Source organism: Heterodontus francisci, chromosome 12 (assembly GCF_036365525.1).
Source record: "Heterodontus francisci isolate sHetFra1 chromosome 12, sHetFra1.hap1, whole genome shotgun sequence".
NCBI lineage: Eukaryota > Metazoa > Chordata > Chondrichthyes > Heterodontiformes > Heterodontidae > Heterodontus > Heterodontus francisci.
The window spans coordinates 61,057,774-61,072,655 of record NC_090382.1 but is presented as its reverse complement, the minus strand read 5'-3'; the positions used below and the strand labels follow the sequence as shown (position 1 = coordinate 61,072,655).

Genomic DNA, 14,882 nt, shown 5'->3' with positions numbered 1-14,882 from the left:
AGACCCTACGCCCAGCCACCACTTTGTGCAGCCGGGGATGTCAGTGTTCTGCATCTTGCCAACCCACCCCCTCCCCACTACCACCTCTTCCTCCTACTCTTCAGGTCCTGCTCCTCCTCTTCCCATGAGCTGTATCCTTCTGGGGCCTTACCATCTTCAAGATCCATACCTCTCTGGAGATCCATGTTATGGAGAGTTCAGCAGACCACCACAATGAGCAAGACCCTTGCAGGAGTGTATTACAAGATGCCACCTGACTGGTCCTCCGTGGTTGTCCTAGTAATCAGATGGCTTCAGTTGTATTGCCTCTGTCTGGGACTCTTGTAGAGATATGATTAACTGTCTTTTCAAGGGATATCCCTTGTCCCCTAGAATCCATGCACGGAGTTTGGCAGTTGGAGTGAAGAGTTGCGGCAGCTTGGACTGGTGGAAAAAGGAATTGCGAAGAAAGTGAGTGTGCACGTGGAGGAAGCTCTTGAGGTCGCAGACCAGCTGAATGTTGGCCAGCCATTGGGTGCCTTAATGGCCACATGGGTGCAATCGATCAAGCCTTGCACATGGGGGAATCCAGTGATGAAAGTGAAACCCAATGCCCTCTGTGCCTGTGAGGCCGCACCTGTCTGGAATTGAATGTTGTGTCCAGCTCTTGCAAACAGGGCATCATTTGTGAGATGCCACCAAGGTTCAGAGCTGATCCTTGGAGGGAGCCAGAAGCGAAGAAGTTCAAGGCTATAGTGACATTGATGGCTGCTCGCAGGGCATGGCAAGCAGTGCTGTGAGGTATGAGGTCTTCAGTGATGAGGGCACAGGCCTCTGACCATCTGCCTGGAGGGTCACAGTCTCCTGTGGAACAGGTTCTCTTTCATCTCCAGGTATCTTCATCTTCGGCGATAGATCCTATGCTAAGGGTATAGCCTTCGTTTTCTTCCTGCCATTCGTCCCTTTCCTCTGTCCTCCTGATGCCTGGGGCTCTGCCTTTACTGTGGAGGTTGTTGCTGCTCATCACCACTCAGCCTGAAATCTGAGAGTCGTGCCCCCATTACCAGTTGCTGCTTTCCTTGTATTCGGGTGGTTCTCCAATTGTGTTCGGCAGTCTTGCCTCCTACTCATGCCCCCGCAATGCTCAGAGGGTGACGCCCCCCACCCCCCACCCCCCCCGCACTGCCCAAGCGCTTATTGCCCTCTCCCCACAACATACATCTGATGGCACCTGTTACGCAATGGTCGAGTCCCCCCTCTGTGCCATTCACCCTTTCATGGGGCCCACCTAATTACCTGGGGTGGCCATGACTGGCTCCCCGCTGTGTATCTGCCTCCATTCAGCTGATCTGTCCCAGAAAGCGTGTGCAGCCATGCACCCCAATGAAAATGAGAACATATGTCTTAACAAGCTCTCAACGAGTTCTTTAACAATGTTAATTGGCCGCCTTAATGGATCGGGCAGGATCTCGAGGCCACCCTCACTCCTCCTGGTGAAACTTGCCAGCACTGGGACCGGCATGCTGGCCCGCACCAGTATGTTCATCTCCTGCCTGTCTCAGTTCCTGCCCCAATTCAGTCCAACATTTCAGGCCATAAATATCAGAAAGGTCATTGCACCATAATGTTAATGGAGCGTCTCCTGACAATGCAGTTCATGTGCAGAACGATCGATGTCATCAGTGCGTCCGAACATTTGCCAGCTTACCAGTATGAGTCTGCGCATGTGCGTGATGACATCAGACATAATGACATCCAAGTGTTGCCTCACCCCTCAATGGCCGTGATCGCCTTCTCCATCCCCGTAACAGTACCCTGCTCCGTCCCGCAATTGCTGCCTCAATCGCCACTTTCTCTTCCCACTCCCGTGATCACTGCTTCTCTTCCCCACTCCCTCCTGCGATCGCCTCCTAAATCGCTGCTTTTGTTTTCCGCTCCTCCCGAGATCACTGCTTCACTTTACCACTCCATGCTGCTCCCGCCTGCTTGCCGCTCCATTCCCCCGGCCGCCTCGCTCACTCCATCTCTGCCGCTTCTACGGGTGATGAGGCAGGGAGCGGGCGATGGTAGGGAACAGTCAGCAGACGGGCACAGGAGGGAACAGCAGGGTGGAGCGGTGAGCAGTTAGGAGCAGCAAACAGGCGGGCGCGGGAGGGAGGGGCAAAGGGAAGCGGCGATTGCAGGAGGGAGCAGGGAAGAGAAGCGGTGATCGCGGGAGGGAGTGGGATATTGTTGGGCGATTGCAGCCATTGAGGGAGTTGAGGGGGTTTGAGTTTAATTAGTTTTTTTTGTGTCAAATTGAGCAGCGCCATTTTTATTACTGGCAGCAGCCTGAAACATCGCAGACAGTGACATTTCAGTAGGTGAGCTACATTTGAGCATGTGCCACCTAGTGGTTGCATTGTCAGCAAACGTGGCCAAATGTTAACTCTGTTTCTCTCAGATGTATCCTTTTTTAGTCCAAAATGGGTGATCTGCAGCGGTTCACGGAGGCAGCTCACCACCACCTTCTCAAGGGCAATTAGGGATCGGCAATAAATGCTGGCCTAGCCAGCGACGCCCACATCCCATGAATGAATAAAAAAAAATCTCTCACTTGAAATCCATTTATCACAGTTTTGCCCACTCACTGAATCCATCAACGTCTCTTTTTGCAATTTTATGCTGCCATCTCCACTATTTGCTATGCCACCAATCATTGTGCCATGTACAAACTTGGATATATAGCTCTTTGGAGATGACAGATGCTTCTACGTATGCTGACTATTTACAACATTTTATATTTTTATTTCAGATTTCCAGCATCACCGTATTTTGTTTTTGTATATGGCTCTTTACCCTTATCAAATGACTTCGATAACACAATAGTGAATAGTTGAGGCCCCAGCACAGATCCTTGCAGGGGCTGTGGACAATTTCCATTACTGTTTTATATCCTCTCTCATTCCTTAATTCTAGCCATAGATTTATGACTAATTGCTTTCCCTTACCTATATCTTCCTTACTAATGTTATAACAATATTTTTAATTCCTCAGGCAACCCCGCCTCCTCTTCCCTGTTCTCTATCCTTTCTAAAGACCTTCTAACCTGGAATATTTAACTTCCAGATATGGCCAACTTACAGCCATGTCTCGGTAACAGCCACCATGTCATACCTTCTAACCTTTATTTGAGCCTCTAATTTATTCTACTTATTTTATTTATTTATTTAGAGATACAGCACTGAAACAGGCCCTTCAGCCCACCGAGTCTGCGCCGACCATCAACCACCCATTTATACTAATCCTACACTAATTCCATATTCCTACCACATCCCCACCTGTCCCTATATTTCCCTATAACCTACCTATACTAGGGGCAATTTATAATGGCCAATTTACCTATCAACCTGCAAGTCTTTGGCATGTGGGAGGAAACCGGAGCTCCCGGAGAAAACCCATTTCTTGTACTCCTTTCTTTAGAATATAAAACTCTTCTTTGGAAAGGACACTCTTACCTGTTCTTCTTCCCTGATGCTATTTTACTCATGCTGCTTAACTTAACACAATTGTCTCTTCTGCTGTTGTTTAGTTAGTTTAGTGTTCCTTTCACCTGGATTATTCAGATCACTGCGTGACCTGAACTCTGCTCTTATCCTTTTTTAAAAAAAAATCTGTCCAGTGAAATGGAGCTCCTCTTTCCCACACCAATCCTTTAGCCATGTGTTCACCCTCCTGATCTGCTTGTTCCCAAATGCCAATTAGCATGTGGCTGGAGTAAGCTATGATTACCCTTGTGGTCTTGCTTTTGAATTTACCTTCCAACTCTTGATACTCCCTCAGCAGAACCTTCTCCCTTTTCTTCCCTATGTCATTGGGCCCAACATGAGCCCTTACAACTGAATCTTCCCCCTCCCCACTTTCCACATTCCTTTCCAGTCATTATTGAGATATGTCTTCCTGGCAGCAGGTAGGCGATACAGCCTTTGGAACTTTCGATCGTGACTGCCGAGGATGCTATCTTTGCCCCAATTATTAAATTTGCTATAACTACTGCATTTCTACTCTGATCTTCCTCCCTTTAGAAACATAGAAAATAGGAGCGGGAGTAGGCCATTCGGCCCTTTGGGCCTGCTGCGCCATTCAAAAAAGATCATGGCTGATCGTCTAATTCAGTACCCTGTTCCCGCTTTCTCCCCATATCCCTTGATCCCTTTGGTATTAAGAAATATATCTATCTCCTTGAATATATTTAATGACTTGGCCTCCACTGCTTTCTGCAGTAGAGAATTCCACAGGTTCACCACCCTCTGAGTGAAGAAATTTCTACTCATCTCAGATCTAAATGGCATACCCCGCCTGAGACTGTGATCCCTGGTTCTGGAATCCCTCTCCATCAGGAACATCCTCCCTGCATCTAGCCTGTCTAGTCCTGTTAGAATTTTATAGGTTTCTATGAGATCCCCTCTCATTCTTCTGAACTCTAGTGAATATAGGCGTAGTCGACCCAATCTCTCCTCATACTTCAATCCTGCCATCCCAGGAATCAGCCTAGTAAATATTCTTTGCACTCTGTCCATGACAATAACATTCTTCCTCAGATAAGGGGACCAAAACTGCACACAATACTCCAGATGTTATCTCACCAAGGCCCTGTATAACTGCAGTACGACATCCTTGCTCCTGTACTCAAATCCTCTTGCAATGAAGGGCAACATACCATTTGCCTTCCTAACTGCTTGCTGCACCTGAATGCTTGCTTTCAGCGACTAGTGTACAAGAACACCCAAGTCTTATTGCACCTCCCCCTTTTCCAATCTATCACCATTCGGATAATTTGCCTTTCTGTTTTTACAACCAAAGTGGATAACCTCACATTTATCCATGTTATACTGCATCTGCCATGCATTTGCCCACTCACCCAACTTGTCCAAATCACATTGGAGCCTCTTTGCATCCTCCTCACAGCTCACATTCCCCCCAGCTTTGTGTTGGCTGCAAACTTGGAAATGTTACATTTAGTTCCCTCACACAAGTCATTAATATATATGGTGAATAGCTGGGGCCCAAGCACTGATCCCTGCGGTATCCCACTAGTCACTGCCTGCCACCTCGAAAAAGACCCATTTATTCCTACTCTCTGCTTCCTGTCTGTCAACCAATTCTCAATCCATGCCAGTATATTACCCCCAATCCCATGTGCTTTAATTTTGCACACTAACCTCTTGTGTGGAACTTGTCAAAAGCCTTCTGAAAATCCAAATACACCACATCCACTGGTTCTGCCTTATCTATTCTACTAGTTACATCTTCTCCTACTCCATGGTGCCTAGGTAAGTTGTCATCACCACAGTCTTTCTCTCTATCCTTACAGGTGTCAAGTACATTTTACCTGTTGGACAGGACCAATGTGTGCAGGACCTTCTCCTCTACCTCTCTTTGATCCCCCTACCCTACTGATTGACAATAACACATTCCCCTTCCTGACCTGTGCTTTCATCTGAGGTGTGACTGTGAGCTGGAGTGTCTCAAGCAAAGACATTTCCTGCAGATGTGGCAATCTTGAACAGTCTTGCTGTCCACAAAAGCTGTCATGTTACAGACCCAATGATTTGCTTGCACTGCCAGTTCTGGTTCTTATTCACTTATTTATTTGTTAGTCGTGATTTAATTCTAGATATAATGAAATTACTTGAGATCTAGATCATATTTCGTAGATGAATTCAGCATGATTTCAGGTTAATTGGTAATTCTTTTGCTGATTGACTTTATTTTTGTATTCCCATAACTCATTTATTATTTACGTACACCAGATTTTTTATTTAATGCAATTTGGACCCTTTTAATATTGGTATCCTCTACTTAGTCAGTTATGATTTTATCCCCTTAGATTTAATTCATTACTCTGACTCATTTATTTATTAATTTATTTATTCATTTACTGTTGTCCCTTGGTTTAGATTACTTAGCATTTCCTCTTCCCTCTACACCTCATTCCCATCTTTGCTCCATTTAGCAGCTCGCTCCTTTAAGCGATTCATTCAGCTCTGCCCTCTAATATATACGTTTGGAAATAGACTAGTTACAACTGGTCAATCAAGTTCCAGCCACAGTAACACCTAGTTCAGGACCCACTTACAGCTGATTGATGGACCATAAACTGCCACTGACTTGCAGTTTTTGTAAAGTTTGAAAACCAAGTTAAATTTCAGTTTGATAACAGTGCACTTTCTGCTGTGGCTCAGTTAGTAGCGCTGTCACCTCTTGAATGACAAGACTGTGGGATCAACTCTCACTTCAGAGGCCTGAGCATTCCAGTGCAGTGCTGGGGAGTACTGCACTGATGGAGGCGCATTATTTTGGTTGAGACATTAAATCAAGGCCCTGTCTTCTTTCTAAGATGGACATAAAATAGCAGCTGGCACTATTTTGAAGAAGAGCAGGTGAGTTATCCCTGGTGTCCTGTCCAATATTTATCCCTCAATCAATATCACAGGAGCAGTGTATCTGGTCATTATCACATTGTTATTTGTGAGAGCTTGCTGTGCGCAAAATGGCTGTTGTGTTTTCTATATTACAGCAGTGACTATACTTCACAAGTTTTTCATTGGCTGTGAAGTGCTTTGGGACCTTTTGAGGGCTATACATGATGCTATATAAATGCAAATCTTTCTTTGTACTACTCGCCTACTGCTTATCAATGAATTCCCACTCTCATCAAATTCCCATCTTCATTTTGTTTAGCAACACGCTTAGCTCTGTTTCGCAGGGGACAGAATGTATCCAAGACTGATCTCTCCACCACCACAGTCTGTGAAATTGGTTAAATGCATAAATTCTTAGCTACAGAGATTATGAATTCTCTTAGGGACACAGCTGACAATTCAGAGTTTTCAAATCATGTTTGGCCTGTCTAATTTTGTCAGGTTTTTTAAATGAAGGTTTGGTGTCTGAAAATCTCAGCACTCCCTCCTCACCTTGAATATGAGAAATGCTGGTGCTACATCTTTCTTCATTGCTCTGTAGTAATCATAGAAATGATATCATCCTGGGAGACTCCTCCAAAGATCTTTCTGACACAGTAAGGATCCAGTACCTGAGGATCTTTGATGCCCTGTCTGGGCTTGACTTACTTATTGACCGAGGCAGATTAATAGCTTAAAACTTTAAAAAAAAAACTTATGGACAATTACGCATGGTGAAATTGGAGATCCTTTGTATGATGATGTGAATGACTGCTGTTACGACTGCGGTGGGAGCAACGCACTGTTAATTCAGTCCCGTCACCACGCAGGTCGCAGCATATTATTAATCTTTACCAAAATTGGAAAAACAGCTAAATTAAACACTCTAGTATCCCCAGAATGAAACAGACCAAACCAGGTATCTTTAGACAACAACAAATTAACTTTAAAAAAAAACTAAATCTTAAACACTTAAGATAAACCTATGTCTAAAGACCTTATAACTTCTCAATTTAATCTTACTCCTGCACTCACACACATTCACAAATAACAATTAATTGTTTTTTTTAAGTGTAGATTTTAAGATTAGCTGTCTGTTGAGATTAAATAAAAATGAGAAAGTCTTTGTGTTTTGTGTTCCTGGTAAATGAGGTCTTCTAAAGTGAAGATAATAAAAGTTCACTCCAAGTCTTCTTCTGGATTTGATGAAAATACTCTGTTCTTTATAAGCATTCAAACATTTCGGCAGTAGTAGCAATAAAAAGTTCTTTCAACGATGAGCACCACAATACAAATAATTTATTGAAAAAGAAAAGCTTTTCTTCCTTGCCTAGGGAATTATCTTGGCTTGTAGCTTTGTACAATTTTTCTTAGAGAATAAAACAGCTCCTTTTCTCTTCAGTTCCTTGCTGGAAATTCTCTTAGAACCAACTGCTTCCAGCTGGTTTCTGCCAGTTCCACACACAGACAAAATGGACACATCATACCATGTGACCTGCCATTGCTCAGGGTAACCAAAAATGCAGCTATGGTACACTGTGTCTCCAGATTTCTAGAATCTTCTTTCCCTTAAAGGTGCACTTTTTTTTAAAACAATCTTAAAGGCACACACACAGTTTTTTTAAATCTCTGGAGAAAAACATAATACAAGTCTGTGACACTGCCAAGTCATTACTCTTGGTGCAATCTTGAAGACAAGTTTTTGTTTGGATTTATTTGATGTGTCAATCTCACTCATAGTCAGTGAATGATAATTTAATTTATTGAGATATACCGGTTTAAAAAATCACAGCTAAGACCAGATATAGAAATGGTAATGAATGATTGCATTTGAGCATAATGTACATATTACTGCAATGCAATCCCATAAGAAGTTACAACTTAAAAACTACAGGCAAAATGGCATCTAATTCATGCAATTGTTTTTTTTTCAGTGAAAAATGTCCCAAGCGCTGCTCCAGTTCCTTCTGCTCCAAGTTGCAGACCACCTTGGGTGGTTGATGATTCCTTTGCAGAGAAGTATGCACCAGACAAAACTACCACCAGAATGACTAAATTCACTCAGCCTGCTCAACCAACCCCTCAGCAAAATCGAAACTCTATTGTGCAAGCAGCACAGCAAGCACCTGATGGGACTAACAGGACTCCAGTGTGTGCCCACTGTAACAAGGTTATCAAGTGAGTAAGGAATGCAAATAAGAGTAATTGTTCATGCTTTTTGTACATACAGTTGGGTCATGAAAAAGACTACTTTCTCCATGCAAATCTATTTTTATTATGAATGTAAATCCTAATTATCAATTGTGACTAGTCAGTTATTATACTCCAACAGCTGACCTCTTGTGAGGTTGCACATCAAATCAGTAAATATAATAACTCACCTACCTAGCTCTATCTTTGTTTTCTGTTTGTGTTTCTCCTCTCTTCTGTTGCAGTCCTTTCCATTCCCTTTTCTTTTATTGCTGCTTCTCTCCTTTTAACTCTTCACTTTTCTTTCTGGCCTCATCTGCTCTCCTCTCTTTCTCTCTCTCTCTCTATCTCTGTTTCTCCCTCCCTCTCCTTTCCTTCTGAATTCAGCAGTAAAATATTCTCTTCCATCCATTCAATGAAAGATCATGTAACAGCACCATAATTCTTCCAACATGTTCTGTTAATGGAAGGTTAAATGATTTTGCTTCTGGCTTTATCAAAATGCAACGCATTTAGGTCAGCAATAAGATTATTTAATTCTGTTATATTTGAATTGGATGAGAAATCTGTGCAAATAAACATTTGGGTCTTGGTTTCATGATGAGGAAAAATGGATTGAGCTGGCCCAATGCACAGACTCCCCCTGCTTGTTCAAAACAGAGGGTAGGTTTGTCTCATCTTTCCAGTGGCATCCCCTAAATTAGATAGACTATAGGTGCAGGAAAAATTGGCCTGTGTCACCCTTGGGTGGGAATTAGAAACTTTGTGAGGTTGCAGGTGATATCTAAGACAGAGATCGTGGTGCAAACAGAAGTGGAGAAGTAGATTGCAGCGCCATACCAGGTACATGAATGGTGCCACAGCACCAACGTTTCTATCTTTAAGTTCGGTGCTTGCTTTTTTGAGTTTTGGTGATGTTCAAAGTAAAAACATTTTTAATTGATTTTTCTCTGAAGTTATTTTTGGAGTGCAATTTATTTTCCACAAATGTTTTCTCTTTAAATTGAAGAGGCATTTCCAGTTTAATTAAGCTTTTTAATTTATATGCTAAAATTAGAATTTTTTTTTTAATTGGCTTTCGATAGTTTTAAAATCATAGCATCAATGGACGTGCTAGACTAGATAAGAAACAGCTAGCTGTTTTGGTATGTGCACTTATGAAATTAGGAAAAGATTTAAGTAATGCAAATAAATTGGTGTATTAAGATTATGTAAATAATCCTTTTTATACACGTCGTAATAATGGAATAAAGCAAACCTCCACATTATCACCAATGTAACTTATAGAACATAGAATAGTAAAGCACAGTACAGGCCCTTCAGCCCACGATGTTGTGCCGAACCTTTAACCTGCTCTAAGATCAAGCTACCTACATACCCTTCATTCTACTATCATCCATGTACCTATCCAAGAGTCGCTTAAATGCCCCTAATGTATCTGCTTCTACCACCACCGCTGGCAGTGCATTCCACGCACCCACCACTTTCTGTGTAAAGAACCTACCTCTGACATCTCCCCGAAACCTTCCTCCAATCACCTTAAAATTATGCCTCCTGGTGATAGCCCTTTCCGCCCTGGGAAAAAGTCTCTGGCTATCCACTCTATGCCTCTCATCATCTTGTACCCCTCTATCAAGTCACCTCTCATCCTTCTTCGCTCCAATGAGAAAAGCCCTAGCACCCTCAACCTTTCTTCGTAAGACATGCCCTCCAGTCCAGGTAGCATCCTGGTAAATCTCCTCTGCACCCTCTCTAAAGCTTCCACATCCTTCCTATAATGAAGCGACCAGAACTGAACACAATATTCCAAGTGTGGTCTAACCAGGGCTTTATAGAGCTGCAGCATAACCTCGCGGCTCTTAAACTCAATCCTCCTGTTAATGAAAGCCAACACACCATACGCCTTCTTAACAACCCTATCAACTTGGGTGGCAACTTTGAGCGATCTATGGACATGGACCCCAAGATCCCTCTGTTCCTCCACACTACCAAGAATCCTGTCTTTAAGCCTGTATTCTGCATTCAAATTCGACCTTCCAAAATGAATCACTTCACACTTTTCCAGGTTGAACTCCATCTGCCACTTCTCAGCCCAGCTCTGCATCCTGTCAATGTCCCGTTGCAACCTATAATAGCCTTCCACACTATCCACAACTCCAGCAACCTTCGTGTCATCGGCAAACTTGCTAACCCAGCCTTTCACTTCCTCATCCAAGTCATTTATAAAAATCACAAAGAGCAGAGGTGCCAGAACAGATCCCTGTGGAACACCACTGGTCACCGAGCTCCAGGCTGAATACTTTCCATCTACTACCACCCTCTGTCTTTGATGGGCCAGCCAATTCTGTATCCAGACAGCCAACTTTCCCTGCATCCCATTTCTCCTTACTTTCTGAATGAGCCTACCATGGGGAACCTTATCAAACGCCTTGCTAAAATTCATATACACCACATCCACTGCTCTTCCTTCATCAATGTGTTTGTCACATCTTCAAAGTATTCAATAAGGCTTGTGAGGCATGACCTGCCCCTCACAAAGCCATGCTGACAGTCTCTAATCAAACTATGCTTTTCCAAATAATCATAAATCCTGTCTCTCAGAATCCTCTCCAATAATTTGCCCACTACCGACGTAAGACTGACTGGTCTATAATTCCCAGGGGTATCCCTATTCCTTTTCTTGAACTAGGGAATAACATTTTCCACCCTCCAATCATCTGGTACTACTCCAGTGGACAGTGAGGACGCAAAGATCGTTGCCAAAGACGCGGCAATCTCTTCCCTCGCTTCCCTTAATATCCTTGGGTATATCCCGTCTGGCCCCGGGGACTTATCTGTCCTCATGTCTTTCAAAATTTCCAGCACATCCTCCCTCTTATTCGAGCATATCAGCCTGTTTCACGCTGTCCTCACAAACGACCAGGTCCCTCTCACTAGTGAATACTGAAGCAAAGTATTCATTTAGGACCTCCCCTACCTCCTCCGACTCCAGGCACAAGTTCCCTCTGCTATCCCTGATCGGCCCTACCCTCACTCTGGCCAGAACTTGAACGGTTAAGTAATGCCTTGAATTTGGAATTCTCATTCTTGTTTTCAAATCCATCCATGGCCTGGCTCTCCTTATTTTGTAACCTCCTGCAGCCCTACAATCTTTGAGATACCTGTGCTCCTCCAGTTCTGGCCTCCTGACCATCCCTGATTTTAATCCTTCCACCATTGGTGGCCCTGCCTTCAGCTGCCTAGGCCCTAAGCTCTGGAATTCCCTCCCTAAATCTCTCCGATTCTCTACCGCATTTTTCTCCTTTTAGACACTCCATAAAACCTACCTCTTTGGGTAATGGCCAGGACATTACAAAGCTTCTGATGTCTGGCTCCATGGTGGGGTGGGGGGGCGGCAGCGCCGGAAGATTGTTCCAGCACCAGCCCACCATGGAGCGCGACGCCAGAGGGCTGGGCCTGACCTTCCCGACGGCGGTGAGGCTCTGTGGCGACCCCCTCGCCGCTGGGCAACAGGACCTGAATTAAAATATTCAAATTAGCAGAATGCATACATTTCAATAAAGTGGATTCCAATTTTACCATTGGGCTGCGATCTTCTGAGCGGCGGCTGGCACTCATGTGCCTTCACTTTCCCGTCTGGGGAAAGCAGGTGCTGCAGTAGTGGGGAAGGGGGGGAATCTTAAGATTTTTAATGCAGGGGTTGGGGGGTAACGGGGTCAAATTTACATTAGTAGTGTAGGGGATAGTGGGAAGGGATGACCTGTGCACTTTGTTCAGTTTGTGCGGTGGGGAAAGGTCAAGTGTGGAAGGTAAATGCTTTGTGGAGAGAAGAGGGCAAATAATGAATGTTATTCTTCTTGGGGAGGCTGGGAAAGGGGGCAGCAGATTTTTAATCCATACAGTTGGGGGGGGAATATGGCTTTAAAAATGGCTCCAGCACCTGCGCACAGGCAGCTGATGCCATTGCTGGCATCGGAGAGCCCACTCCTTCCACGTGATTGTTTTGGGGAGTGGGGGGGTGGCGGCTGGTGGTGATAGGGTGGGTGGCCTGCCTGGCATATTATTGTGGGCCGCCATGAGGAAGATCGTGGCGACATGGCGGCGCACGTTTCGCCCGGTGGCGGGTTCATAAAATCCAGCTCAATATCTCGTGGCTCAATATCATATTTTGATTTATAATGCCCCTGTGAAGTTCCTTGGGATTTTTTAATGTTAAAGGTTCTATATAAATGCAAAGTTGTAGTTGTTGTAAACACAGGTCTTCATTTTGTACAAATAATAAAACTCATGGCTATGATTTCACAGGAACACATTTCTTTTTTGGAAAACAATTCATAATCACCATAATGAAGTTTTACACATTGTTTTAAATCCTGAAAGTTGGACTGTTAGTTGCTGCATAATTAGCTTTAATGTTTTTGTTAAACAATGCAATCTCTTACTTTTTTAACACAGTTTATTCTGTAGTTTTAAACTCTGAGATCAGTGTGTGGTTTGTATATCATTGTTGATCTCCATGTCTCCGGCATGAGTTTCCATATATCATTGAAACAAAACCCTGGGGTAAGAATGGCAGGCAAGCCTGAGTACGAGCCAAGCTTTCCTGAGCTTGACTTCTGGGGCCTGCCGAATATAGAATGAAAAATGTTAAAGGAATTTATAACCTTGCAAAATAGAACAGCTGTGTAACACTGAAGCCTTAAAAATAGTCACAGTGCGTGCAGGAAATTTTCAGTTCCACTACTGAAGATGATACCAGTGTATCAGGAACTTGGGTATTTAATATCTCAAATAATTGTGTGAAATGATCAATAATTTCAGTCAGTGCTCTTTAATAAAGCCTTCGGAGTATTCCGTAGGGCATTAGTGTCAGTATGGACCAAAAAAAGGCCATTATTAGTCCAAGCTGGGCCTATTTAACTCCAACATGGGCATATTGTGTGGTGATTTGAAAAATGCATAGAGTTTGGTTTCTTGTAACATTATTGATTTATTTTAAATTTTTAAAAAAATCTTTTCCCAATTTTGCATTGATCAGTGATTACAAAATACCACCCACCTTAAGCTGATGATACTCATTACTAGTAAATGTAATTGCAGTGAATATGTATAATAATAACAATCATCTCACCGATTTGCTCTACAAACTTTGTCATCATTTAATTAAAATATTGTAATATCATGATTAGAGTGTGATGAGAATTATTAGTTTCAAAGTTTAGTTGCTGTGAGGAAAAACTCATCAAAGAAAACAAGATCACAGCCAAGTAATTGAAATTGAGCTGTGAGAAGGGGTGGGAAATGACTGGTGGCAACCAGCTAAAATTCTAATATAAAAGCAAAACACTGGATGCTGTAAATCTGAAACAAAAAACAGAAAATGCTGGAAATGCTCAGCAGGTCTGGCATCATATAATCGGTGGACCGAGAAACAGAGTTAATGGCTGGGATTTTATGGGCCCCCTTGAGGCAGGGTCGGAGGTGAAGGGGCATGGAGTATCGGGACAGGTGACGGGGCAGAGGGCCTGTTGCCTCCCCATCACCAAGCGATCTTCCTGGATGTGGGATAGGCCAATGATGACCTTCCCACCCAGATGCCAATTGAGGCTCTTAAATGGCCAATAATGGCCAATTAAGGGCCTCTTCCCATCGCCGCGGGCTGGGGTGCCTCCACCATGCGGGGAGGTCATCTTGTAACATGAAGCAATCTCCCTGCGGGCTTGGTAAAGGGGTGTCCCTCCTCTGTGGGCAATCTGTGGTCCAAGGAGGTCTCCCACCTGGAACCAGTTTACCCACCGGAATACCCTTCCCCCTGGACTTTATGACCCCCCCCCCCCCCCCCCCACCTCTGCCAGGGCCTTCTGGACTGGTCCTAGTGACCCAGCCTCACCTACCTCTTGACCAGGGTTCCAACGCTGGACCTGGGTCTGAAGCCTCTGCAGTACCAGTAGTGGCCATCACTCCCAGTGGCGCTGCCGATACTGCTGAATTGCCGGCCCTCTGATTGGCCGGCAGCTCACGGAGGCATGATCCCCGTCTTTAAAGGGACGGGGTTCCTGTCTTGTGAATCTTACATTGAAAAACACCAGAGTATCACTCCAGAGGTTGAGGGTGATAGAGGTGGGTGCAAAAATGCAGAGGTGGCGTTTCCCCGGCTTTTCAGCTGTCACCGGGAGCCCTGCGTCCTACACAAAGTCCAGCCCAACATTTCAGGTTGATGGCAGTTCATAAAAGGTCATTCTCACTAACTTCCCCTCCTGACCACCATAC

General features: G+C 44.1%; 1 protein-coding gene across 5 annotated transcripts in view; it reads left to right on the top strand.

The window, feature by feature from the left end:
- Window positions 1-14,882, top strand: part of pdlim7 (PDZ and LIM domain 7) — a 164,920-nt gene that overhangs the window by 138,160 nt on the left and 11,878 nt on the right. For all 5 annotated transcript variants that reach the window (XM_068043509.1, XM_068043513.1, XM_068043510.1 and 2 more), the window contains one exon: window positions 8,357-8,600. In XM_068043509.1, the coding sequence (XP_067899610.1) occupies window positions 8,357-8,600 (244 nt within the window). The remainder of the gene's footprint in view (window positions 1-8,356; window positions 8,601-14,882) is intronic.